This window comes from Hylobates moloch, unplaced genomic scaffold, assembly GCF_009828535.3.
Source record: "Hylobates moloch isolate HMO894 unplaced genomic scaffold, HMol_V3 SCAFFOLD_11, whole genome shotgun sequence".
NCBI lineage: Eukaryota > Metazoa > Chordata > Mammalia > Primates > Hylobatidae > Hylobates > Hylobates moloch.
In genome coordinates this window covers 2,441,910-2,469,239 of record NW_026652286.1, presented here as the reverse complement: position 1 = coordinate 2,469,239, position 27,330 = coordinate 2,441,910, and the positions used below count along the sequence as shown (strand labels likewise).

At 49.2% G+C, this 27,330-nt stretch overlaps 1 protein-coding gene across 2 annotated transcripts in view; it reads right to left on the bottom strand.

Annotated features, from left to right (window-relative positions):
- The window catches only part of CRY2 (cryptochrome circadian regulator 2), a 36,556-nt gene that overhangs the window by 3,200 nt on the left and 6,026 nt on the right, over positions 1 to 27,330 (bottom strand). For both annotated transcript variants that reach the window (XM_032166169.2, XM_032166170.2), the window contains exons 2-11: positions 24,717 to 24,825; positions 21,914 to 22,056; positions 19,747 to 19,931; positions 18,632 to 18,720; positions 12,372 to 12,512; positions 10,298 to 10,609; positions 9,911 to 10,062; positions 9,583 to 9,785; positions 9,181 to 9,273; positions 7,881 to 8,022 (exon numbers count right to left, since the gene is read on the bottom strand). In XM_032166169.2, the coding sequence (XP_032022060.2) occupies positions 7,883 to 8,022; positions 9,181 to 9,273; positions 9,583 to 9,785; positions 9,911 to 10,062; positions 10,298 to 10,609; positions 12,372 to 12,512; positions 18,632 to 18,720; positions 19,747 to 19,931; positions 21,914 to 22,056; positions 24,717 to 24,825 (1,567 nt within the window). In that variant the 3' untranslated portion in view covers positions 7,881 to 7,882. The remainder of the gene's footprint in view (positions 1 to 7,880; positions 8,023 to 9,180; positions 9,274 to 9,582; positions 9,786 to 9,910; positions 10,063 to 10,297; positions 10,610 to 12,371; positions 12,513 to 18,631; positions 18,721 to 19,746; positions 19,932 to 21,913; positions 22,057 to 24,716; positions 24,826 to 27,330) is intronic.

Genomic DNA, 27,330 nt, shown 5'->3' with positions numbered 1-27,330 from the left:
GTGACTGTATTTGGAGACAGGGTCTTTAAAGACGTAATTAAGTTAAATGAGGTCATTAGTGTGGGCCCTAATCCAATATGACTGGTGTCCTTCAAGGAAGAGGAAATTTAGACCCAGACAGTACAGAGGGAGGACCATGTGAAGACACAGGGAGAAGATGGCTGTTTATAAGCCACAGAGAGGAGCCTCAGAAGAAAAGAAGCCAACCCTGGCAACATTTTGATCTTAGACTTCTAGCCTCCAGAACAGTGAGAGGACACATTTCTGTTGATTAAGCCACCCAGTCTGTGGTACTCTGTCATGGCAGCCTGAGCAGACTAACACAACTTGAGATCCCAGTAACCTTGAAGCTTGCCCTCCAGTTTTGTAGACGAGAAAACAGAAACCAGAGAGGAGAAGGAACTTGCCTGGGACAACAGCATTGATAAGTGGCAGAGCCAAAAAAGGAAATCCACATCTGTCTGATTCTCAAATCTGTCTTTTTACCAGCAAGTAATCTCTATACAATAGTATTGCTCATTAAGACTTTTAGAGAAGAAGACTTTTAGAAGAACTTCAACATGGCACCATGAAGACTAATATCCAACAGACATACATGTGAATTAAGCTGTTATTAGAAAAGGGAAAATGCTCTTAAAGTCAAAGACATTGGAGATAAGGATTCAGTATCATGCAATGCTTTTAAGGCCACATGCTAAATCTGAAGCAGATTTTATCTGATGATAATTTATCTGGAAGCTGGGCAAAATAAAGAGCAGACATAAGAATGGGTGGCTGTATAGGTCAGTACTGTGTGTCTTATTCTTTTTTTTTTTTTTTTTTGAGATGGAATTTCACTCGTTGCCCAGGCTGGAGTGCAATGGAGTGATTTTGGCTCACTGCAACCTCCGCCTCCCAGGTTCAAGCGATTCTCCTGCCTCAGCCTCCTGAGTAGCTGGGATTACACGCATGTGTCACCACACCCGGCTAATTTTGTATTTTTAGTAGAGATGGGGTTTCTCCATGTTGGTCAGGCTGGTCTCTAACTCCTGACCTCAGGTGATCCACCCGCTTTGGCCTCCCAAAGGATTACAGGAGTGAGCCACCGAGCCCGACTTTTTTTTTTTTTTTTAAATAGATGGAGTCTTGTTCTGTTGCCCAGGCTAGGGTGCAGTGGCGTGATCTCGGCTCACTGCAACCTCTGCCTCCTGGGTTCAAGCAATTCTCCTGCCTTGGCCTCCCAAGTAGCTGGGATTACAGACACCTGCCACCACAACTAATTTTTGTACTTTTAGTAGAGATGGGGGTTTCACCATGTTGCCCAGGCTGGTCTTGAACTCCTGATCTCAGGTGATCCGCCCACCTCAGCCTCCCAAAGTGCTGGGATTACAGGTGTGAGCCACCGCACCTAGCTGTGTGTTTTATTCTTTAAAATATGTGTTATTTTCAATAATTTTTCCCTTTAAGCTTATACTATAATAACCTAGCCATTTTTTTTTTTGCTACAAATGTATGTATTATTAAGGTGTACATGTGTTTATTGAAATATGCTGATTGTGAGTATATACTCCACACACAGGGCTCTCTCTGGCCCCTATTGTTAAACTAAAGAGATGGCTATTCTTCTGAAACAGAAAACTTTCAGGATTGCAGGATATACCACAAAAGGTCCTCCTTACCCAACACCTCCATTGTGTGTGTGTGTGTGTGTGTGTGTGTGTGTGTGTGTGTGTGTGTGTGTGTGTGTGTGTGTGTGTGTGTGTGTGTGTGTGTGTGTGTGTGTGTTTTATCCATTTTCAGGGATGGGGGAAGATAAAGAGTGCATGAAGATTCCTTAGAATAACTGCTGTTAATCTGGGGTTCTTGGGCCTTAAGGAGCCCAAGGATAGGCTTTGGGGCAGTCCATGGAGCCTCTGGAGTGATGTGCACATTCCTCTCTGTGTGTGAACATATGCAGTTTTCTGGGTATAGGTTCCATCCTCCATCAACTTTCCAAAGTGGGGAGTAACCCAAACAGGGTTTAAGAACCAATGCCTAAGCTTAGAAGATAAGAGGGTGAGGTACAGTCAGGTGGATATAACGATAACAATTCAGACATATATTGCCTTCGGCATCAGTTAGTTTTGGACAGGCTCATGAAGGGAGGGGGCGGTGTCCTGGCCTCAGATAAGCCCTAGTCACCCAAGTCCCTCTGTGATGGTTTCAAAGCTACCAACGCAGAAAACCAAGGTTTGGAAGAACCAGCTTGGCCTCGCCTACAAAACTAGTCAGAGGCCTGTTCAACTAGTTACTCAAGCTGCTTGATCAGCAGATAACTAGTTGGTGCTGTACTCCTGTCCTCAAGCTAGGGCATGCGTCTGTAGAAAAAGGGGTCTGGGGAAATCAAATGAGGTCTTGCAGAAAAATGATGACAGCAGGACTAAAGGGAAAGGAAGAACAGCCAAGGGGAGGCACCAAGGGAAAAATCAACTCATAAAACATTCACTGAAAAATCAATCTCTTAGTTGTCCAACTCTTTCAACCTGTCATTAATACAAGAAACACAGTGGCAGCTAGAACAAAAAGTAGCGTAACGACTGTCTCCCTCTGCACCCCAATGTTAGTTAGCATGGCCTCCTGGGTACCTTTGCCCTCACACCCCTTCCCATCCATTAGACGCTATCAAGAACCCAAGTGTATAAGTCTGCCCATCCCTATGCTCCTCGCCCTGGAGGGGTGGATGCACGTGTGCAGGCATGAGTTTATGCTGGCAGAGGGTCCACAACAGCTGACGGTTTGGAGGAAACTTGTTTGCAGACTGTCACAGAGTCTCAATGTTTCCCTCTCCCCATCATATTGGACAAGGCACAGTGCCCAAGAGCTTGAGAAAGGCAGAGGGTTCGCTACCTGCTTCCAAGTGAGGGTCAGGGAAGTACAGCTGGGCCTGGATGGGGGAGAGAGCTGAAGCTCTGAGCTCAGTCACATTCCTCAGGTCAACCACACCTTTACCCTTCCCACAGCATGCAGATCATGCAAGAAAGTGGAAGGGACAGCCATCAGTCAACGCCCACTTATGAAGTGCGAGGGAAAGCGCTAGGGGACGTGAGTCTAAACTTCTGATTTTAAAGGCAGGAACTGAGAATCAGAGAGGTGAGACTATTGGGTGGAGTCTCACAAGAGACAAGTGGCAGGTCTGGGACACAGACACTGGTTTGAGTGTAATGCTGGCAGGTCTCAGATGCAGACACTGGTCTGAGTGTAACGCAGGGCTCTCTGGCCAATGCCACACTGCCTCCACTTCCACTATTTAGCATTTTACCAATTGCTAGTGCCTTTCACTTTACAAGGACAGAGTATACAACTAAACTAGTGTCAAAAAGACGTCAAGGAGAATCCAGAAGTCAGGTTTGACTCGATGATTTACCCAGTCAGGCTTACTGCAGGGCTAACAAAAGCCGGCGGGGGAGGGGAAGAGGTGATCCTTGGCCGGGAACCTTTTGTATTCAGTGGGGCTTCTCTCCACAGATAGTCTGTACCAGCAGAAGGGCAAATGGAACACGTGAGCTGTTCTCCCCATGGCAAAAAAATTGGACCAATGAGAGAAATCTGTACACAATTCAAGGCTAATGGAATCCGGAGCAGTCAGCAGCTTTGGGGATTATGGGGAACCATTTGAAACAATAGCTATTTGGGGGCTGGCTTGTTTTTCAGTTTAGTGAATGCTGTAAAATAAAACTTAATGCAGAACAGACAGCTGGTGTGGATTTGAGGTAAGTGTAGAACCTACTGATTGGAGGCCATGTTTTCCTACCAGATCAGTTTAAATTTTAAGTGACTGTCCACCCTGTACACTGCCACAGGCCTGAGGCATTAGAAAAACAGAATCCAGAACTACAGAGCTCAGAGCTAAAGGAGACCTCAAAAGGCCCAGGATGTAGCCTTCAGGCTGGTGAAGAATGACTATTCACATCTTACACCTAAAGCATGGCAGAAAGGCTATGGATCCAGCCCAAAGTCACACAATTAAAAATGACACAGGAAATGGAGGAAAAAGGGACAAGTCTCCCTGCCACCCCCCTCCCCCAACCCAATATAATATGATACCAATTTGGGCTACATAGCCACAGCTCTGTGGTCCATTCAGCTTAGGGTGCTGGCTCTGACAGAAGTAACACCAACATAATCAAAGACACCCGGAGAAGAAAGTACAAGATGATAATGTGATTCCATTTGCATAGTGCATTTTACATATTCAAAGACTTTTTCGATGGGTAGGGCAGGTGACAAGATGCTATTATCACCATTTTACAGCTGAGGATGCTAAGCATCTTTAGGCCCAGGTGCCTCTGCCAGCCTCTCACATGGTGAGACATGGTGTACTCTTCTTTTCTCAGGATTTCCAAAGAACACAGCTGTTCCTCCCTAGTCTGTCTTGGAGGGAAGTCTGCACCACCCCAGATCCTCTGACCTCTGCACCCCCAACCTTCACAGTCTAGCCTGGCCTTAACTCCCCACTGAGCCACCAGTGGAGGGCAGAGTAAACCTCAAGAATCAGTCCTTAAAATCCCAGTAGGCTGACAATCTTCTGGACTCCAGGGCAAGAGATGGGCACTTACCTCTGCATCCTTGTCATGTCTTCCCTTGGAATCACTGTCAAGCCTCTCAGCTGACTTTCTCTCCCCTACCTGTTCCTCTGCAGGTCCCAGCCCAATGCCTAATTCATCCTCCCAAAATGCCAATTTGATCATTCCCTTTCCAAAATGTTTCTTCACTCCCAAAGAGTACACCAGCAGACTCATGTGCCTGCCATTTACAACCTTCCATAATCAGACCCAACTGTAACCTTGTGTTCCTCTACAATAATAACAATACCTATAATAATAACTACTGCTTACCAAGCGCTTATGACCCACACACTTGATAAGTGTCTTGCCTATAACACAGTCACCGTTAGCTGTCTACCAGTATCCACACTTCCTGGTTAACAGAACCTAAAATGTGTTCAGGAGGCAATGGGCTTGGCCCAGAAAATGGATTATGATTAGTCTAAGTCAGTGATTCTCCAAGTATGGTCCCTGGACCAGCAACCCTTATAATACAGAACTGCAGCCTCTTCTGTGCCCCGACCTTACCTTCTTCCTCAACTTTATTTTATTGTTTTCATAGCACTGATGGCCTCTTGAAATTTTTTTTTTTGTGAGACTGAGTCTAGCTCTGTCACCCAGGCTGGAGTGCAGTGGTACGATCTTGGCTCACTGCAACCTCTGCCTCCTGGGTTCAAGTGATTCTCCTGCCTCAGCCTCCCGAGTAGCTGGGACTACAGGCACCTGCCACCACGCCTGGCTAATTTTTGTATTTTTAGTAGAGACAGGATTTCACCATGTTGGCCAGGCTGGTCTCGAACTCCTGACCTCGTGATCCACCTGCCTCAGCCTCCCAAAGTGCTGGGATTACAAGTGTGAGCCACCACACCCGGCTGGCATCTTGAAATTTTAAACATTTATTTGTTTACTGTCTGTCTCCTTCCACTAATATGCACCCACGGGGGAAGGGATATTGCCAGTCTTGTACACAACCATACCCCCAACGCCTGGAACGGTGTCTGGCAAAGCATGAGCTCTTGATATGCATACGGAAGGAGTGCAGCTGCCCTTGCTGTCCCTTCTCTTTCGTCTTTGATCAAGAATTGATGGCTGAAGCTGGGGCTGCCACCCAAGCCCAGACCAGCAACACTATTTCTGGGCCCCTTGTTAGGTAAGAAAAATAAGCCCCTATTTGTTTTAGCCACAGTAATTGAGCTTTCTATTATTAGCAGACCCCCACATTTCTAGCTGACACAGATTTAATCTTTTTTTTTTTTTTTTTTAGACGGAGTTTTGCTCGTCACCCAGGCTGGAGTGCAATGGCACGATCTCGGCTCACTGCAACCTCTGCCTCCCAGGTTCAAGTGATTCTTTTGCCTCAGCCTCCCGAGTAGCTGGAATTACAGGCATACGTCACCATGCCAGCTAATTTTGTATTTTTAGTAGAGGCGGGGTTTCTCCAAGCTGATGAGGCTGATCTCGAACCCCCAACCTCAGGCGATCCGACCACCTCGGCCTCCCAAAGTGCTGGGATTATAGGCATGAGCCACTGCGCCCAGCCCAGATTTAATCATTTAATCGTTGCAACAGCAACCTAATTTATAGGTGAGGAAACTGAGTCTCATAGCAGTTAAGTCATTTGTACAAGATCACATAAACCTTCAGCTGTTTTTCTTGTCCTAAGCACCCTGCTCACTGCCTGAATCCAATTCACTTTTCAGGCCCCCTAGTGCAAACTTCTGTGATATGTTCCCTGATTGTTCCAGACCACACCAGCTCCCTTCTGCTAAGCTTGTATAGTCTGTATCATTTGTCCAGGAATTCTAGGTTATTGCTCCTTTTTATCTAAGCAGACTGTTCAATCCTTATGGATGGACAGCACATCACGTTTTATATGTTTAATGCTCCCCCTTCTTCACCCACCTGCTGGCAACAATTTCATGTTGAAGTGGACACCGTTAGCTTATTGAGCAACCTTGACCCAGACATTTAACCCTCTCTGTTCTTTGGTTTTCTCATCCAAAAATCAGAGTGTCAGCCTGGCAAGTTCCAAATTTGTAATACAGGATGAACTTTGCTTAGTATCACAGAGCTAAGAGATAACTGAGAGAGTAGTAGGTTGCTGGTACTCCCAGGAACAAGACAGCACACATCTGTCCATCAGCAATGTCTATGTCAAAGACATAGGTGAAGGGTGAAGGGTGCAGGCATCAAATGCCCATCTCAGTGAGCACACAAATCCAGACACTCAAACCAGATAGCTGCAGCCTGGCCCTGAAGTAAGAGGGATCTGATAAAAAGAACCTGTCAGCTCCATGGAGAAAAATCACCCTCCAATCTACAAGGTGCATAAGGAACAGCTTGAGATGATGACTCAGAGGGAACAGGAATTTACATTTCCCCAAGAGTGGCATAAAAGGCCCTTCCTGCTTTGGGAAAGGAGAAGCCAGTGTTTTGATGACATTCAGGAGGCTTCCAAGATGAGCACTGCCAGGGAGGTACAGAGCTGAGGCCACAGGACAGGTGAGAAGGGAGGAAAGGCCGCAAAAGGCAAAGATGATGACAGACTGGGTCTACTGGTCCTCAGGCAGGGCTGGGCCAAGTAAGACACAGCACAGCCCTCTGTCCAGGCTTCTCAAGGTCAGTGCTGCCCTCCACTGGCTGGTCTATAGAACACAGCCTGTTGGAGAGCAGGGGGCCTGGAGCAGCCTCAGACCCTGCAATGGGCCTTTTCCCCGCTGCTTCACACACAGGTCTCAGCTTTCTTTTTGTTGAGTGTGACTCACTTTAATAGGCAGAAAGCACCACCCCTCAGCCCCCATGCCTTCCTTTTTCCCTTAGCTGGCAAAAAAAATAGAAAAGAGCTTGACTTTTAAATCTCTGATAAAAGTCAGAATCGTGGGATTTTTGAGCTGAAATCCTAAAAGTCATGCAGTCCCACCAGATTATTATTATTATTATTATTATTATTATTATTATTATTATTGTTTTTAGAGATGGAGTCTCACTATGTTGGTTTGGCCAGGTTGGTCTTGAACTCCTGGCCTCAAGCGATCCTCCCACCTTGGCCTCCCAAAGTGCTGGGATCACATACATGAGCCACCACAGCCGGCCCAATGGTAAAGGTCACACAGATATTAACTAGAAAGTACTCATTCCCTAAGCCGGGATGGAACCCGGCTGCCACTGTAAAATGGTAAAGCTTTAGTGGCTGAGCACTGGGTGGTCCCACCAGATTTTCATCTAGTTTGCTATGTTTCAACCTGCAGCTGGCAGGGCAGTAGGCCCCCCCGCTCCCAACTTCCTTCCTGAGGTTGAATCTAGGCTGCTGTCACTCACTCTCAGGCATCCTTGCTCGGCAGCTCTGGGGTTGGCAACTCTGCCACCCTGGCCCGTTTGCTGAGTTCTTCACCAGGTGGTTCCTCGGCTGCTTCCAGCTTGCGTTTGGGGGATGCTGGGCCACTGGGTAGTGGTCTTGGGCCTGTAGGGAAGCATGTCAAAGGGTCACACAGCCTGTGCATGCAGCCAAAATGACCCCACACTATGCAGCAGCAGCTCTTTAGGGGACAGGGAGCACACTTATCAATGGAATGCCAGCATGCTGCTCCTCAGACCTGCCCCTCGGCCTTGCTTTCAGCAACGACTTTGCCTGGAAATGTCCGAGGAGGACATGACCAAGCAGGCCTGCTGGTAGCAGGACCAGCTTTGGGGCCCCAGATGGCATGGGCTGTGGGCCACAGACTCATTTGGCCTGCCTGCTGTCCTTGCTTTGAAGGTGAGGCATTCCCTCTGCAACCCTGAATCAGCCTCCCCAAGCAGCAAAGAGCAGGGCCCCTGTGGAGGAGTCATGCTGCCCATGGAGGCAGCCTAGCTGGGCCAACTAGAAAAACCCGTGTTCTTGCCATCTCATGTTACTCATCTTCATCCTCAAGAAGGGTGGAGGCTCCGAACGCAACCAATCTGTCCAGTCTTTCTCCTTGCGGCCACCACCCTGTCTGTGCTGCCTCCTCTCTGGCCTCCCTGGGCCCGCTGCGGCCTACACTGTCCAATCTCCACCCAGCAGGCCAGGGAGCTTTTTCAGACCTAAGTCCAATCATGCCCTGCCCTACTGACCATCCTTCAGTGCACTGAAGGTTGAATCCTAGTCCTCGTCTCGGACATCAGGCCTGCCACATGCTGCTCATGCTGTATCTTGTCCTCATCTCATTCCAGCTCCTCACTGGGACATGCCGCCACACTGACCTCCCTTCGGTTCCTTGAATGGACTCAGCTCGGCACTGTCTGTGAGCTTTTTCTTGCTACTCCCTTTGTCTGGAATGTTATTTTCTCAGTGTGCGGCAGGGCTGGCTCCTGCTCATGACGTGGGTTTCTGCTTACACAGGTGTTTCCTGACTGCTCCAACCTCCAGGGACGCAGAAGAAATCCTTCTTTCCCAGTCCCTCTGTCAAGACACTCAACTTTCTTTTCCTCCAAAGCACTTGTTATCTGAAATGATTCAACTTGGTTCCTTTACTATTTGACCGCCCCAGGTAGAATATAAGCTCCACTGGGCAAGGCCTCCTTCTGGCCTCAGTCCTGAATGACTGAAGTGGTGGCACAGGCCACAGGAGGCCACAGGAGGCTGGCTGCTGCTGCTCACCTGCACTGCTCACGCTGCCAGCCTGGCTCGAGCTGGGCTCTGCCACAGGGTGACTGAGGTCTTCCACACAGGAAGGGACAGATGCCAGTAGACCTGGGAGAGAGGCGAGGAGTAATCAGAGTGCCGTCTTGCAGGATTGCAGAAGGCTACAGGGCAGAATGAAGCAAGCGGGGCTGGGGAGGGTAGGAGCAAGACACTGAGGTTCCATTTCTTCCCACTGCCCCACAACTACTCAGGGAGGCCCAGTTCATCCCAGCCTGCAGTGTCCCATACCCCGGGAAGGTGTCAACCTGAAAGACAGCACTCGGCCTCCCTTTGCAAGTATCTGGACATCCCCCTCTGGCCCCCTGAGCCTGTAGGTGCTGTCCTTCCCTTCAGTGAGCTAGGTGTTTGTCTCCTTACAGAGTCCCCGGTAGCGCGAGAGCTGCTGGTAAATCTGCTTCATTCGTTCAATGTTGAGCCGGCTGGTCTCGGCATGGTTGACAATGGGCCGTGGGTAGTCCACACCAATGATGCACTTGGCTGCCTTCTGAATTGACTCGGGGGCATTCCAGGGCTCATAGATGTATCGAGAGGGGAACGCTTTCAATTTGGGCAGGTATCGCCTGAAATAAGATACACCAGATGACCCGTCAGCATACCTAGACCCTCCTTCAAAAGGTCCAGGGTATCCCATCCTAGTAGGAGGCCACAGTGGTCAGAGGCCAGAGAGCCTGGTCTGCATCCTCACCTGATGTAGTCTCCACTGGGGTCCGTGCGACGGCCAAAGCCCACAGGGCAGTAGCAGTGGAAGAACTGCTGGAAGAAAGCACTGCAGGAAAGCCACATCCAGCTGCCTGCGTTCACACTGAAATCTGCATCCAGGAGCAGCTCATCAAATACCTAGATAGGGGAGGGGATGATCAGCCTCCTTGGGGATATGCAGCTGTGTTTTTTCCCAAGTCACCACAGTGCCCCCAGGAGCCAAAGCCCTTCCACTGAAGGCAAGCCACACAGGATCTGGAGGGGATCTCCTGGACCCAGAAATCCCACCCCATCCCTCAGCCCAGAAGGGGGCTGCCCTTTGATGGGCCTGACCAGAGGGTACAGGCCAGCTTTTCGCTGAGAGAGCACTCACCCGGACCCCGCTCTCCCAGCTGACCCAGAGGTCCCCGCGGGTCAGGAAGCAGGCAACGGCGTGCCGGGCCAAGTGGTGGATCCAGCCCTCCTGCCTCAGTTGGGTCATGATGGCATCGATCCAAGGGAAGCCTGTCTTGCCCTCAGCCCACTTGGCCAGGGCCTCAGGATTGCGGTCCCAGGGGATCTGGATGCAGATGGGGTTCCCCTCCATGCGGTCAAACCTGGGGTTGTTGGTAGCTGCCGTGTAGAAGAACTCTCGCCATAGGAGTTGCCCAAATAGGGAGAGGGGAGGTGTGCTGTTCCGCTTCACCTGAGAGGTAGGGGTGGCACATGGATACAAACACTTGCCCAGCTCTTAGCATGGTGCCTCTCAGGTCTCTTCTACAAAGGAATCTGGGCCCTCCACAGACCTGGTGGCTCAGCTCCCAGATGTGGAAGGACTATCCCCTAGAAGTGGCACAGCGTGCCTGCACTTGCAACACCCAGGCCCTGCCTGCACTGTGCCACTGCTCTGAGCAAGAAGAAAGCTACAGAGGGCCAGGCAGTGGGAAGCGGCCTCACCACAGCACTCTGCACTAGGATTCAAACTTCCCAAGGCTGGTCATGTTCCTTGTCCTCAAGAGTTCCCTGTTTGGCTCCACCTTCTAGAAAGTCAAAAGGAGTTTTCCTATCAGCACACATGAAAAATGCTCAGTCTAGATTTTGGTTGAATAAGTTATACACACAGCCTGGATCTGGGGCCATAAGGTAATTAAGAAATCAGACCTCCAAGCAAATAATGACTTCCCTAAAGTCACAAGATTACTCACCAAACTGGCAAAGCTATCCCATGCCACAAAATCTCAATAACGGCAAGGATAAGGAGATAACATTTAAAAATGTAGATACAGCCAGGTGTGGTGGCTCGCATCCGTAATCCCAGCACTTTGAGAGGCTGAGGTGGGTGGATGGCCTGAGCCCAGGAGCTTGAGATCAGCCTGGGCAACATGGCAAAACCCAGTTTCTACAAAAAAAATACAAAAAATTAGCCAGGTGTGGTGGCATGCACCTATAGTCCCAGCTACCGGGGAGGCTGAGGTAGGAGGATCACCTGAGCCTGAAAGGTTGTGGCTGCAGTGAGCTGTGATCATAGCACTGTACTCCAGCCTGGGTGACAGAATGAGATCCTGTCTCAAAAACAAACAAAAAAGCAAACGTAGACACAACAGCTAGGCATGGTGGCTCACAGCTGTAATCCCAGCACTGTGCGAGGCCAAGGCAGGATAATTGCTTGTGCCCAGGAGTTCGAGACCAGCCTGGGCAACATAGCAAGACCCTATCTCTACAAAGAATGTAAAAAATTAGCTCTACTTGAGAGGCTGAGGCAGAGGGATTGCTCGAGCCCAGGAGTCCGAGGTTTCAGTGAACTGTGATCAGGCCACACTACACTCTAGCCTGGGTAACAGAGATAGACTTTGTCTCTTAAATAAACAACAGAAACAAAAAACATAGGCACAAGATGAGGTGATCCCTCTGAATGTTGACTGTGTTGCCCTCTCTCCTTCTGGGGATAGTTAACACAGGCTTATTTGCTTCTTGTCTGTATAGCACAGCTCTGTGTGCAGCCCCTCCAGACCACTCCCTCCATCACTGATGGGCAACTGCTGTTCCTGGACTCCCCTTTTGAATGCTGTGGACACAGCCCCAGAGCGGGCAGCTATGCTCTTCCACTTCAGACTGGCTCCAGCCTCACCCTCTCCATGCCTCTCACCCTGGGGACCTCGCCGCTGTCCACCAGCTGCCAGAGGATATGCCACCTCTAGGGTCACACCTGAGGCCTGCTTTTCTGCCTGTCCTTCTGCTCTACATGATGGTCTGGGCTTCATTCTGGTGGGCAGTTCACTCTGTGCTTGGCTCTGCCCTCTTGGATATTGAGTCTTCTCTCCTCCTTTGGACTATCCGCACACACTTAGGCCCTTCCAGGGGCCACAGCCCAACCCCCACCCACCAGTGCCTTTTTTAGGGTGACTGACAAGCCCAAAAGGCCTGGCTGCAGGCCTTAGCTGCAATGTGGGCAGGTATGTCCCCCTTACCTTTTTATACAGGTCCCACAGGCGGTAGTAGAAGAGGCGGCAGGAGAGACAACCAAAGCGCAGGTAGGGGCTGAGTCCTGTGGGGCTGGCCAGGAGGGAGTTGGCGTTCATTCGGGGTCTCTCATAGTTGGCAACCCAGGCCTACAGCAGATAGAGAAGGTGGCAAAAGGAAAGGCTTGGATGTTACAGAGGAAAAAATGGAGGCATTGGTTGGTTAAGGAATCTGCCCAGGGTCACAGAACAGCCAGCCATGGAGCCATGGAACACTGTGCTTGTCCAGCCGATTTTGAGACGGAACCACCATCAGACCAAACAACGAGTCTATGTCATTCCCTGACTTGCTCTTTAATTTGTGGGGTGACTGTGAACACGTTATTACTTCCCTCAGCTACGTATCTATTAAATAAGAACAAAATTTCCAATCTCCTGTGGATTAAAATGAGATATGAAAGAATTTTGAAAGCACTGAATGAACTCTCTAATTATACAGGCAGGAAACACGGCTTCTACGTTACAGAAAAGAATCTCTCTCTCAGTCCCTTCTCTAGTCACTAGCGGCCCTTAGGTTGTATCATGGACACCAGGGACTTCGCACTATTGTTCAACAGCAGCTGGGGAAGGAGGAAACTTCCAATCCATTCCTGGGGACCAATGGAATCATTCATTTCTGGGGCCATGTGTCATATAACATTACTGGTCATGTTTTTATCATCACTGGTTGCTGGCATAGGACTTTACTTTCCTGACTTGCTGTTCCATGCAGTCTCTCACGACTTTTTTTTTTTTTTTTCTTTTTCGAGACAGAGTTTTGCCCTCGTCACCCAGGCTGGAGTGCAGTGGCGCGATCTCGGCTCACCGCAACCTCCGCCTCCCGGGTTCAAGGGATTCTCCTGATTGCCCACCTCGGCCTCCCAAAGTGCTGGGATTACAGACGTGAGCCACCGTGCCCGGCCTATTTTCACTTTCTTAACTCCCAACATCCTCTCCTCCTCTCCATGATACTGTTTCACAACCTTGACTCTCTTCAGGCCTCCTGCTCCACACTTCCTGGAAATGGAAGCCATCAGGTAGGAAACACCTCTGCTTTCAGCCACTAAATCTACAAACTCACCTGCACCCACACCTACCCCTTTCTCCTCCCCTCCTGTGACCCTGCCCAAGGCCAAGGCCTCCGGCTGCTCTGGAAGCCTCCCGCTTCCTTCTCTTGCATTTTCAACCTCTTTCTTTCTATAGTCTTCACTCCCAAAACACTGAGAAAATAATCTCGTTTCTCCTCTTCACAAAGACAACAAAATAAAAACAAAGGGCTTCTGGCAACCCTGTAGACTTGGGTCCTTTTTCCTCCTTCACAGCCCGCCTCTCTGCATTTCCCCTCCCCTACCTCCAATTTCTGGCCAACCCCATCCTGGTTTCTGCCTTGACCACAAGGCTGGTTCCCACAAGAGTCTCCTGTGACTTCTGTGCCACTGAGTCCTGCAGGCACTTTCTGTCCTTGTATTTTGGGATCTCTCAGCAGCGCTGTACCTGCCGACTGTGCTGTCTTATCCTCTTGATTCCTTCGCCTCTGTGACTCCACATCTCCTGGTATCTCCCAGCTGCCTGGCGCTCTTGGTCTTTCACCAGCTCCACCTCCTCTACCTCTCCCTTAAATGTGGGCACCCAGGGCTCAGCTCTAGGTTCTCTACTCAACTGTGTGCCTCGGCAAGCTCATCCAGGCCCATGGCTCCCGGTTCCACCCCTTTGCAGACAATCACCACATCCACAGCTCTAGCCCAGGTTGCTCCACCCGGCTGCCTGCTAGAAACCTCTACTTGGCTGCCTCTCAGGCAGCTCAAGGGAGATGCGCCCTTTTCTTTAAACCCACCCTTCCATTGGCCTCCCTACCCCAGATAATACACTGCTAGCTACCTAGCTGCCCAAGGCACAATCCTAGCCATCACCTTTGTCCCCTCACCAAGACCTGTCAATTCTACTGCCCAAATATTTCCCAAATCTGTCTTTTTCTTTCCATTCCCTGCTGCCACCAACCTGGTTCAGGCTAAGGTCATATCTAGACTGGACAACTGTGGCAGCCTCCTGACTGGCATCCCTGCGTCCACTCCCATCCCCCGCTAACTCATTCTCCACGCTGGGACCAGAGTGATGCAATGCCTGTTGCTAGGGATAATGTACACAGTGGGCTTCCTGTTGCTCTGAGGACAGAGCCCAAATCTTCATGAAAGCTTCTGTGGCTCCCCAGCACCCAGGCCTTTCCAGCTCTGTCTCTTGCCCCTTTTTTTTGAGACAGGGTCAGGGTGGAGTGCAGTGGTGTGATCTCAGCTCACTGTACCCTCCGCCTCCTGCTGCCCCTCTTCTTTACGCATCTGCTCTCACTGGCCTTTGCCTCTGCACAAGCAGCTGCCTCTGGACCACTGTCTTCCTTTCCCTCACCTTCACCTGGTTAACTGAGACTCTTCCTTCAAGTCACAACCTCAAGGCTTCTTCCTCTGCAGGTAACCCCTGTGGTATCAGGTTAAGCACCTCTAACAGACACTAGGTATTTTTGCGTGCGCACACCCTTGCTAGCCCCCAGCTTTTAAAATACTTTTATTTTAAATGAAACTTGGATACAGAAAATCACACAAATGTGTGACTTAATGAATTATTCTAAGGCAAACATCCATGCAATCGCCACCAAGGTTCGGGAAACAGAGCTTTGACAGCCACCCCAAGAGTCTATGTGCTCATCCCAGGAACAGTTCCCTCCTGCTCCCCAATATATGCAACCCCTATTTCAGCTTTTATAATAAACACTTTGTGCATTTCTGAAATGTTTACATTTTTCTATTTTGGCAAAACATGTTTGAAAGGAAGGACTTTATCTTTTCAGTTATTCTTTAAGTAGCTTCTTTTTTTTACCCAAATGTGCATTCCTAGGTGTTACAATTTAGTCTTGGCCATTTAAAAAAACTTTATTTCTGCCAGGGTGTGGTGGCTCATGCCTGTAATTCCAGCACTTTGGGAGGCCGAGGCAGGGGGATCACTTGTGGTCAGGAGTTTGAGACCAGTCAGGCCAACAGGGTGAAACCCCGTCTCTACTAAAAAGACAACAATTAGCCAGGCATGGTGGTGGGAGCCTGTAATCCCAGCTACTCAATTTTCTTTTTCTTTTTTTTTTTTGAGACAGAGTCTTATTCTGTCAACCAGGCTGGAGTGCAGTGGCATGATCTCGTCTCACTGCAACCTCCGCCTCCCAGGTTCAAGTGATTCTCATGCCTCAGCCTCCCAAGTAGCTGGGATTACAGGCATGCGCCACCATGCCTGACTAGTTTTTGTATTTTTAGTAGAGATGAGGTTTCACCATGTTGGCCAGGCTGGTCTCGAACTCCTGACTTCAAGTGCTCCATCCGCCTCGGCCTCCCAAAGTGCTGGGATTCTTTTTCTTTTTTTTCTGAGACCCCACTCTCTGTCACCCAGGTGGGAGTGCAGTGGCACGACTTCCTGGGCTTAAGTGATTCTCCTACCTCAGCCTCCCAAGTAGTTGGCACTACAGGCACATGCTGCCACACCCAGCTAATTTGTTTTTATTTAGAGATGAGGGCTTGTCATGTTGCCCAGGCTGGTTTTGAACTCCTAGGTTCAAGAGATCCTCCTGCCTTGGCCTCCCAAAGTGCTGAGATTACAGGTGAGTCACCGTGCCTGGCCTTAAAAAAAACTTTAATATGTTATTTAATTTTCTTTTAATCTGCACATTTCCTGCCATTTTTTCTTTTCCTTTCCATTGTTCTGGGAAAGAACCCAGGCTATCTGACTTGCCAAGATTCCCACAGACTGGATTTTGCTGACTGTATACTCACGGTGCAGTTCAACAAGTGCTGTGTCCTGTGTATCACCTGCACATTGGTGGCTGGTACCAGAAACTGGACTGGACTCAGGTTTGATCCCTTTGACAAGACTACAGGGGCACATAATGCTTGCCTCCTTCTATGGTGTCAGCAGTCACCAATACATAATGCATCATCATTGAGGGTTACAAAATGGTGGTATTCAAATTCTATCATTCCTTTTTAATTTAATAATCAGAATACTTTTATAGAGAGATGCTTGCCCTCATCTACTATTGAGTAACCCAGTGGTAAAGATCATGTAGCTTCCTCTGCTTTTCAGTAACAGCATCTCATATTCCTGTGGAGAACCAGCCTTCCCTGATCCTAGTCTGAGTGGATAAAGCAGAGCTAAACCTACCTTCCAGTTCTGGGAGTGGACTCATGATGCAAGTCTGGCCAGGGAAAGCACCACCTCCTATATCTGGCCACAGTCACTGAGTCAGGGACAGTCACATGACCCAAACCAGGCCAATGAAAACACGCCTCGGGACTTTTCCTGATGCTTTCAGAAAAGAGGCACATACCTTCTTCTATCTAGTATTGCTAAACAGACTGAAAATAAGCTGGTGGTGATGAGCTTTGTCACTGATCAAGGAAAGCCTCGCTGAGGATGAAATAATAGAGAGGAAAACAGAGCTGAAAGATGGAGAATGCATTCCTCATAGCATTCCTTGGAACCTGGATCCAGCTGTGCCTGAAGGCTACTCTTGGTTATGTAACCTAGAAAAACCTTCCCTTTTTCAAAAGCCAGCTTGCAAGCAAGAACTGATTGATATAATCCTCATGGTCTTTGCTCCCATAACCCTCTGAACCTTCCTTTCTAACCCTTAGAACTTCTATAATTCCTTGTTTAATGTCCATCATTTCCAGAAGACTGTTTCTGGAGACAGACTCCATGCCTACCTTGTTTCGCAGTCTCTCTAGAAGCTAAAACATCCTGGCACGAGTAGGTGCTCCCTTCAGATTTGGAGAACTGAAGGAAGCTAAAATAAACATCCTGAAATCAGGTTCAACTCCTGTATCTCCAGCACCATCTGTTCTCCCAGATATGCAGGACACAGTATTTCCTCTGGCCACCACTGAGTCTGAATGTGTCCATGGCGTAAGGGCCCTTGAGAGAAGGGGCCCGCTGGGGGTATGTGGAAAAGGAGCTCCTGTCGGTGACCTAAGGGACATCCCTCTACAAAATGTTCTCCAGCTGATAAAAACTAACCACAGATGATAGCTCTTTACAGGTTTAAGCCCTATTCTACTCCTGCAATCCCATTTGTCATCTCCACCCTTCTGCCCCTTGGCCCAACCTTTGTCTTCAAACTGAGCCCAAGAATCTCTAGGTGAAGCTTGTGATGTGGACAGAGATGGCTGCTCTCATCCTTTACGTCTGTGGGGCTTGCTTTCGGCCCAGGCTGAAGGAAACAACCAGGTAGAAACATCGAGGCTGTGGGCCTTCACCGTTGACTGGACACCTCCAGGGCTGCAGAACATTCTTCCCAAGCAGATTTGCCTTGGCCTCCTTGTTCTATTATCATCATCATCTGGCTGCTGGGCAAAATACCTAACCATCTTAGCAGGCATAGAAAAAGCTGAGATTTTATAAACCAGCTGCAGGGGGCAGGAAACTAGGAGGTGACTGTTCTCGGACATGAGAACTTTCTCTGCTCCTCTAGCTGCAGGGGAGTGAGGACTTTGTGACACTGTGCCTCTGAGGCCTGGGCTTCTTTCCTCCCCAGTTCTCACTGCACTGGGAGGTGGGCCATTTGCTCTGTGTCCAAGCAAATGGAAATCAACACGCTGAAAGAGTTCCAGCAAAAAGATGCGGAGACACATCAACACAAAATAATCTTATAGATTTTACCAACCAGATATCCTCTTAGCAGGGGGAACCTGCCCACAGATGAAAGAAAAGCAATCTGACACAGCTTTAGAATAACATAGAACAAGGTCTTACTGTGTTATAAGGTGAGCATTCCTAATTCAAGAATCTAAAATCTGTAACACTTTTGGTCCCAAGCACTTTGGATAAGGAATACTCAACCTGTAATTACTAACTTTGTGACCTCAGGCAAGTTACTTAACCTCTCTAAGCCTCAATTTTGTAATCTGTGGAATGAACAGCTTAGTACCTACCTTGTAGGGCTGTTGGAAAGATTAAAAGAAATGCCAGCAGGTGCTTAACCCAGAAATGCTGAGCCTAGTGACCAGCACATGGTAAGTACTCTCTAAATGGTAGTTGCTGTTAGTGTTGCTGTTGTTAGGGCCATCAGGAGGATAAGAGGATTTTTCATTTTCCAACCAGTGTGAGCTAAGAGGGACTAAAGGACATGGACATGATCTGTATCCCCTGCTGTGTGGATATCAGTATCTGCAGCTCTGTGTCTCAGAAACAGCCCATACCTTCCGTTCCAGGTGCTTATCCAGGCGGGCCAGAGCTTCTGTCTCTCCTCCCTGCCAGACAGCTGGACCAAGTCCTTCAGTGGGGAACCCTGTAGAGAAGGAAAGGTCACAAGACAGGAGGTTTGACCATTTCAGTGACAGCCCGGCACGGCTGTTCTGTTATTTGAACTTTATGAGAACTGAACCATAGTGTCTCAGTGCTACTGGGGGTGAGATAATCCTTAAAGTTTTAGCGTTTTCTAGGTCAACTTGGTTCTCTTCCCACAGTCACTATTTTCTCTGCTTTCCCCTGCACCCTCATCACTCCAGGTAGATGAGAACAATCCTGGACCTCCTGCCTTTTCAGATTAGCTGGCAACAACTGTGGTTTTCAGGTGAAAAAGGCTAATAGCTTTGTTCAGGTCAAAAGACTGGAGGGGTGGCTCACGTCTGTAATCCCAGCACTTTGGGAGGCCGATGTGGGTGGATCACTCGAGGTCATAAGTTCGAGACCAGCCTGACCAACACGGTGAAACCCCATCTCTACTAAAAATACAAATACTAGCTGGGCGTGATGGTAGGCGCCTGTAGTCCCAGCTACTCAGGAGGCTGGGGCAGCAGAATTGCTTGAACACGGGAGGTGGAGGTTGCAGTGAGCCAAGACCGTGCCACTGCACTCCAGACTGGGCAACAGAGCCAGACTCCGTCTCAAAAAGAAAAAAAAAGGTAAGAAAGAGGGAGGGGTGAAAGAGTGTAGTTAGTAACCTGAGAGGCTGACAGACTCCCTGCTTTCAACAGAAGCAATACTAGCTATCCTGTTACCAAGAAGCCCACGGACACCAGCACCAGGCAGTGCCTGTATTGTCTGCGAGAGGGAAGTACAAAAATAGAGGCACGATCTAGAACCAGAAACAGAACATTACATGTATGAGTATGAACAGAACAAATACTAGAAGGACATAGTTTAAAATTAATTGTGGTTCCCTCTGGGTGGTGGAGTAATAGTGACTGCCATTTCCATTTTTGTTTTCCTGTGCTTTCTAACCTTTCTATAATGACATGCATTACTTTGACAAAGAATTTCTTTACACAAAAGCAGGCACCAGCACAAGCGGCTCTGGGCAGGAAGTACGCACCCAGCTCCTCCAGGGAGGGCACGCCGTAGGTCTCATCGTGGTTCTCCTGGATCTCGGCCCTGCAGCTCTCCATCTGCTGGCTGGTCACCGAGCCCACTGGCTTCTTGGGCAGCTCCATGCGGCTGATGATGGCCTGAAAGCGCTTGTATGTAAGGGGTGGCTTCTGCCCATTCAGCTCAATGATCCTGGGGAGCCCAAAGCACAGCTAGTGTTACCCACAAGGCCCTGTGATGTGGGTCCCTGCCCACCCAAAAAAGAACCCAGACTCTGAAGGCTTTGAGGGTGGCTTTCCTCATCCACTCACAGGTCCCATGCCTGAGTGGAAAGAAGGGGGCAAGGGAGGCCACATCTCCATTTTACCGAGAGGGAAAATAAAGCCCAGAGAGCTGGAGCAGGTGCCTCAGCAATGGAGCAAGGCAGGGCCAGAGCTGGGACTCAATTCCGGGCTCCCTGGTGTTGACACAGAGCCACCTAAAGACAGAGACTGACCACATCTCTAAACACAGAAAAATCCCTACTAGCCTGCTTGGCACTGGCCTATCTGTCCAAGCTATGGGAATCCCCATAGGTCTCTATCACCGTGTAAGCCCTGGAGAAAATTCTTTGATAAGAGCTGAAGACATGTTCTTAACTCTAACATCATAAGGAATAGCAGACATGTTCCTTTCTTGGAAAATCATCCCCTTCTTAGCCTCCATTTATTAAAACATTGAACAGAGAGGTGGAGGACAGCTTATCCTCCCAAATTCAGAGACTGCGGCTAGAGTTCAAAGCCACAACTGATACTTAAAGAGTGTCTTGTAGTTTACAAAGTATTTTTCATGACCAGGGAAAACACAACTGCACTCATGCAAGAAGGAAAGAGTATCAGAGGGCGAAGAAGAGAACGGAGGCTGTTTATATAAGGATGAATTGGGATGGTATGGAGCCACATTCCCGGGGCTTTTCTTGGCCAAGAAGTAGCTTACGCAAGGCCCATCTGGCTGGGTGAGTTCATTTCTCAGTTTGCTCTCCCCGCGTTAGTGGAGATATATGGTCGGCTGCTGCCTCTGCTGTGCCTCCCCCTCCTCTGGCACGCAGCAGGAGGAGGATCTCCACACCCAGCCTCTCCTCCTGAGGGCCCGGCTCACGTGCACAGCTGTGTGACCTGGCTTCCTGGCAGCCAGCACTGGGTTGGGAAGTGGGGGTGGGGAGCCGCGGCGGCTGCTGGCTTGGCGGCAGCAGCAACAGCAGCAGCAGCAGGAGGGTGACAGCTCTGGCATGGCAGGGAAGGGGAGGAGAGGATTTCCTCCTCGAATCTCTGAAAGCACACAGGCTGTCACCAGGGGAGGAGGCTCCTCTGTAGTTAGCAGCTCCCTGCAAGGATCTCTAGAGCCCTCCCCGCCACCAAGCAACACGGCCTGGAAACCCAGATAGTCATAGAACCTGGGGAACTCTTTTTTTTTTTTTTTTTTTTTTTTTTGACACAGGATCTCGCTCTGTCACCCAGGCTGGAGTGATGTGGCATGATCACAGCTCATGGCAGCCTCAAGCCCCTGGGCTCAAGTGATCCTCCAACCTCAGCCTCTTCAGTAACTGGGACTACAGGCATGTGCCACCATGCATGGCTAATATATTTCTTTATTTTTAGTAGAGACGGGGGTCTCACTATGTTGCCCAGGCTGATCTTGAACTCCTGGACTCATGCGATCCTCTCACTTTGGCCTCTCAAAGTGCTGGGATTACAGGCATGAGCCAGCATGCCCAGCCTAGGAACTCATCTTAGGTACAAAAACTGGACCTGTGTGAACAGAGGTCTGTTGGAGGGGTAACAGACAGGGTCCACTGAGGTCAGAGGGCAGCTGTTGAGCAGGACGGAAGTGGGAGTATGAGGCACAGGTGGGACTCGGGCATACTAGGAGCAGATTTGTAAATACCCTGAGTGTGGGTCCTCACTGCTTCCATGCCTTGGGCCTAACAAGCCTCTCTGCTACCCCAGTGAGGTAAAGCTCTTTGTGACTTGTTCTACAGGTCCTGACTCTGGCCTATTCTCCTCCAGCTTCTAGAAGATGCCATGCCTCCTGGGTCAGGTGGCCCTAATGCTGAACCTCTCTGAGTTCCTCTCAGCAGGGGCCCAAATTACTAACTCTCACAATTGGTAACCTGACCCCTGGGCCCCATCTCTTACCTGTCCAGGTCATAGAGGGTATGAGAATTCTCGGTCACTACTTCCACACCAGCCTCCTTGGCCATCTTCATGATGGCTGCATCCCGTTCTTTCCCAAAGGGTTCAGAGTCATATTCAAAGGTCAAGCGGGTCACTCCCCATTCCTGTGGGGAGAGGATCTGTTATGCTCAACACTGTGTTTGGGGAGGAGGGGGAAGCTGGACTCTCAGTTCCTCCCTGGGAGAGAACAGAGCTAGTCTAGAGACCTGTCTGATGGGCAGCAGAACAAACTAGGAACAGGGATTTGGTCTGGAAAGCAAACAAGCTGAGGTTCCGAAAGTTTGAGGAGGGCAGGCAGTGTGGCGAAGCCAACAGCACAGCAACAGTGGAGTTGGGAGAGAGGTAGGCAGCCTTGTGCACTTGCTGTGTCCTTGAGGTAGGAGAATGCGGCAGGAGGCCATAAATACAACGCTTCTGGGAAACCCCCGGTTCCAGAGAGTGGCACTGACTCACGGGTGGGTCAGGACCACTGCCTTCCGCCTGCTCAGCAAGCTTTTCCAGAGCTTCTCACAGCCCTGCAGACTTGTGGCCTAGTTTTCTTGGCAGAGTTGTGCTATGTGAAGTGTCTTAATTGTTTCCACAGCAACACTCCTGAGGCCAATAGCAAACAGAGCTAATAGGTTCCAGACCCGAGAGAGTCAGGAAAGGGGAAGCGATCCTTAGTCTGGAGGTCAGAGGAAACTGACCAGAGGGGCTGCATGTTGAAAAGGAGGAAGTTCTTTCCTAAGCCTTTAGTCATTTCTGGTAGGAATTTCTAGATCTCATAGCAAGCTGGCCCAGTGAATGGCTGTACAGACAACCCACAGAAAGCCCTATAGCATGCAACTTGCAAGAAGAAAAACACATTCTCCAAAGTCTCTGGTCATGGTCTCTGAAAGCTCTGAACCACAGGGGCAAATGTCCTGGCCATGCACAGGCTGGTCTGGTCCTGACTCAGCCCTGCCCGGGGACTGGGTCCTTAGCAGGGCCAGTTATCCCTCATTCGAGGATATCAGCATTAAACACTGATTGAGCCCTTGCTATATGCCAGGTACCATGCTTATAGTTCATATAGATTACATCATTGAATACTCACTGTAACCTGTGAACGATAACAATATTATTAAATGACATTTACTCCAAGAAGCCTTCTTGACCTCCTCCTTCAATATAATTCTTCCTGCACCTTGTCTTTTTTCCACTGTAGCATGTATTATATGACAATGATACACCTGCCTGTTTCCCCTATTAGTCCCCTATTAATGTGAACTCTCAGAGCAGAAACCATGTTGTCTCACTCATCATCATTACCCTTATACCTAGTATGGGGCCTAGTACCTAGCAGAAGCTCAATAAAAATACATTAAATGACTGAACGGATGACCTAGCTATATCTCTGGGACATAAGTGGGTTGGCCTCTGAGTTGCTGGGGGAGAAAAAGGGCAATGTCGAGGGGAGAAGGGAGGCAAATGTATTTATATGGTATGGTGGGTAAGGACACAGCTCTAGAGTCAGAATCCAAGATCGTCACTTATTAACTTCACAACCAATTATTGTTTCCTCACCTGTAAATTGGGATAGCAATAGCCACCTCTTAGGCCTGCTGTGAGGAAGAACTGAGTTGATGTAAACAAGCAGTGGGAACAGCGCTTGACTCATAGGCAGCCCTCAATGAATGTGGGCAATTACTAGCACTGTGTGATTCGTACATGTATGCACAATTATGTGTGGGGGTGCGGGGAGGGGAACTGAAGGATGATGTATTCACTAAGCTGTTTGCCTTGACGTGACTTTTCCTTTTGTCTTGGAGTTAGGGTGGGGAGGGGCATGACAATCATTGTGTGCTGCCGAGGGTGATGGCAGTCTGTCCCATAGCCCTCTGTCCATGAGTTCCTGTGCTTCTATGTGGGCCTTAGAATGTACTTTTTAAAGGGATTGAGGGAAAAGTGGACTGGCCCCGTTACTGCAAACAGAAACCTATGTGGCACCAAAATGAAGATTTCTATCAATCATTTACCCCATGGGAAACAAGAAAGCTTCCTCAGAAAGGCTGACCGTTTTTTTTTTTTTTTTTTTTTGAGATGGAGTCTCGCTCTGTCGCCCAGGCTGGAGTGCAGTGGCGCAATCTCGGCTCACTGCAAGTTCCGCCTCCCGGGTTCACGTCATTCTCCTGCCTCAGCCTCTCCGAGCAGCTGGGACTACAGGCGCCCGCCACCATGCCTGGCTAATTTTTTGTATTTTTAGTAGAGACGGGGTTTCACCGCATTAGCCAGGATGGCCTCAATCTCCTGACCTCGTGATCCGCCTGCCTTGGCCTCCCAAAGTGCTGGGATTACAGGCGTGAGCCACCGCGCCCGGCAGAAAGGCTGACTTTTCCCAATAAGCAGAGCAAAGCAAGATGGGAAACGTACCTTGCTAGACATGAAACCCCACCCTCAAAGTCTTGGCCTAGAAGGAACCCTAATAAATCTTGCTGGCTTGAGCCAAGAAAACATTGAAGGAAGCCAATGGCATCCGCAGTGGAATGACTTACCACATCCTATGTCTGGACTGAGCTGAGAGCTTTCCAACAAGACACTGGTTTCCCAGAATTTTCTTCCTTAACACAGTTTCCATTCCAAAAGCAAGCTAACTGGCTGCCTTTGCTCCCAACTTCTCTAGCAGCAACAGCCAGACCAGCCCTGATGTTTCCATTCCCTCAGTCGGAATATCATCTCACTCAGGCTGTGGGGAAACCCTCGGGGACAGAATCTCACTGTCTTCTCTGGGGCTCTGCACGCTTACCTTGAACAGCCTTGGGAACACGTCGGCTGGCTGTCCCCGGACTACAAACAGGCGGGAGTTCAGTTTCCTTAAACTTGTGTCCAAATCTTCCAGAGACTGAAGTAGGAACCTGCAGAGTCCACACAGGCCTTGTTAGTGATAACATCATGAAGAGTGGCTCTCTTTCCTGACAAAGCAGGGAGAAACTGGTTCGCTGTTTATGCCCAACAGGCAGCCTCATGATCACTAGGACTGGAGAGGCCCGGGTTCCAGCCCAGGAGGGATGTGGTAGTGGATCAGCACTGCTCTGCTTCAAACCCTGGCCTTGCCACTTACTAGCTGTGTGACTTTAGGCAATAACCTAACCTCTTTGCCTGTTTTCTCGCCGGTAATGTGAAGCTGATCTTAGTACCCACCTCATAAAATTGCTAAGAAAAGAAAATTGAATAATGTGTGAAAAACATTTAGCACTGTGCCTGGCACACAGACATCACGAGATAAATGTGAGCTGTTCCTAGTGTGGTGTTTCTGTGTGATCAGAGGCAAGTCACTTACTCCCTCGCAGTCTCTGGGGCTAGATATAAGTATCTGCCCAGCAATAGGTTGTTGTGAGACTCACACGGGAGCCATCTGAAAAGCCAGCGCAATACTGTGGTATGAAGCATGAAGGTCCTCTCAGCAGAGGACCAGACTACCATAGCTGGGAAAATCCTCCTTACTCTGGTGGAAAAGACTACTTGGCTTTCTGCATGCATGCTCTGGGCCATGCGTATTTCTGCTGCCACAGCCTCACAGCCTGCAATGGGTCCCTAGTTCCCAGAGCTTTGTTTGGCAGGTGGCTCACTCTCCAGGCTTCTCCAGGGCTCTGGTGATCAGGTGCTCATCCCAAGAGGGAGAAGGCCTTACAAGGTACTTCTCAATAGCTATCTTCACATTTTTGTGGGGGTGGAGGTGGGGAAGACCGCAGATAGGCAAGAACTTCAGCAGGAGACCTGGATCACCGGGGGAAAGGGAAAGGAAATTAACATTTGCTGAGTGCCTTCAGCGTTTTATTTTTAAATTAAATTAACATTATAACCAGATAAACTATTCGTGTGGCTCAAAATTCCAGTGACAAAGCGGTACACAATAAAAAGGGTTCTCCCCTCCCTCCCTCCCCAGAGGCAACCAAGGTTATCAATGGGATTTTGGTTATGTCATGCTTTTTAAGTGCATTTCTGCATTTAATTCTCTCAACTATTTTGAAGGAAATAGTACCATCCTTATTTTATAGATGAGGAAACTGAGACACTCAGAGGTGAATTAATTTGCCTAAGACCATAGCTGTTAAGTGACAAAGCTGGGGATTCAGGAACCTAGGGTGGTCACTCTGAAACCCACATTTTCCTCTCTGTGCCCTTTTTTATTTATTTATTTACTTTTTGAGACAGTCTTGCTCTGTCGCCCAGGCTGGAGTGCAGTGGCGCCATCTCGGCTCACTGCAACCTCCCCATCCCAGGTTCAAGAGATTCTCCTGCCTCAGCTTTCCGAGTAGCTGGGGTTACAGGTATGTGCACCACACCCAGTTAATTTTTTAAACAATATTTTTAGTAGAGATGGGGTTTCACCATGTTGGCCAGGCTGGTCTTGAACTCCTGACCTCAAGTGATCCACCCTCCACAGCCATCCAAAGTGCTGGGATTACAGGCGTGAGCCTCCGTGCCGGGCTCTGTGCCCCATTTCTAAAGATTTCTAGTTGCACACCAACTCTGCTCCAGGGGCTGAGATTCTGCAGGCCCTCAGGAGTTTGGAATCCTTTTCTCTAATAGCAATGTGACTACAGGTAATCCACTGGCATTCTTATCTTCTTCTTCAGGAACCCACAGGTCAATCTGCATATGTCACAGATACCTCTGAGGCACCTGCTCTCTACCCCTTGGGTCTCTACCCATCCCCAGCATTCTTCTCTGTCAACAATAGGAATGGCATGTCACAGTCACATTCCCTGACTACTGGAGGCTTACAGAAGCAGTGACTATTCCCAGGCTGCCAACTAGAACCAGCCCCCACTGCTGCCTCTGACGTACACAACTTGACACACTCCTATGGCCAATGCCACCGACCCACATTCTAGAATGAGCTGAGCCCTGGGCTCAGCTCAAAGCATCATGTTTGCAAAAGAGCATGAGGAAGACTCTCTGAGAGGTTGGGATGGAAGACTAACAGGTTGAATGCTGCTTTATGCAAACCAAAAGCTCCACCTCTGTGAATTTCTGTTTTTGAAAAATTGACACCTCCAGAAAAGGAACAGGGAGCTGCAAGTGCGTCACTTGTGTTGGCCTCCCCCAAGCCTCACCACTCTTCTGGAAGGAAAAGAAGAGAGATCCATGCAAATAGTCTCATGCCATCTGAAACCTGGACCCTGCCAGGTAGAACGCCTAGGGCTAGGAGCAGTGATTTAAACTCCATAACCCCAGGACACAGGTCCTCCACCTGCAGCTCCCAGGAGTGTCCCTGCCATGCGCTTTGGGGGCCTTTTCCTTCACAGTCCACCAGGCTGCATAGGACTTTGATTTGAAGCTATAAATAAGGTTGGAATGCACATGAAATCTAGGTTCCAGAACATGTAGCAATCTGCCTTCTACAGAACTTTATT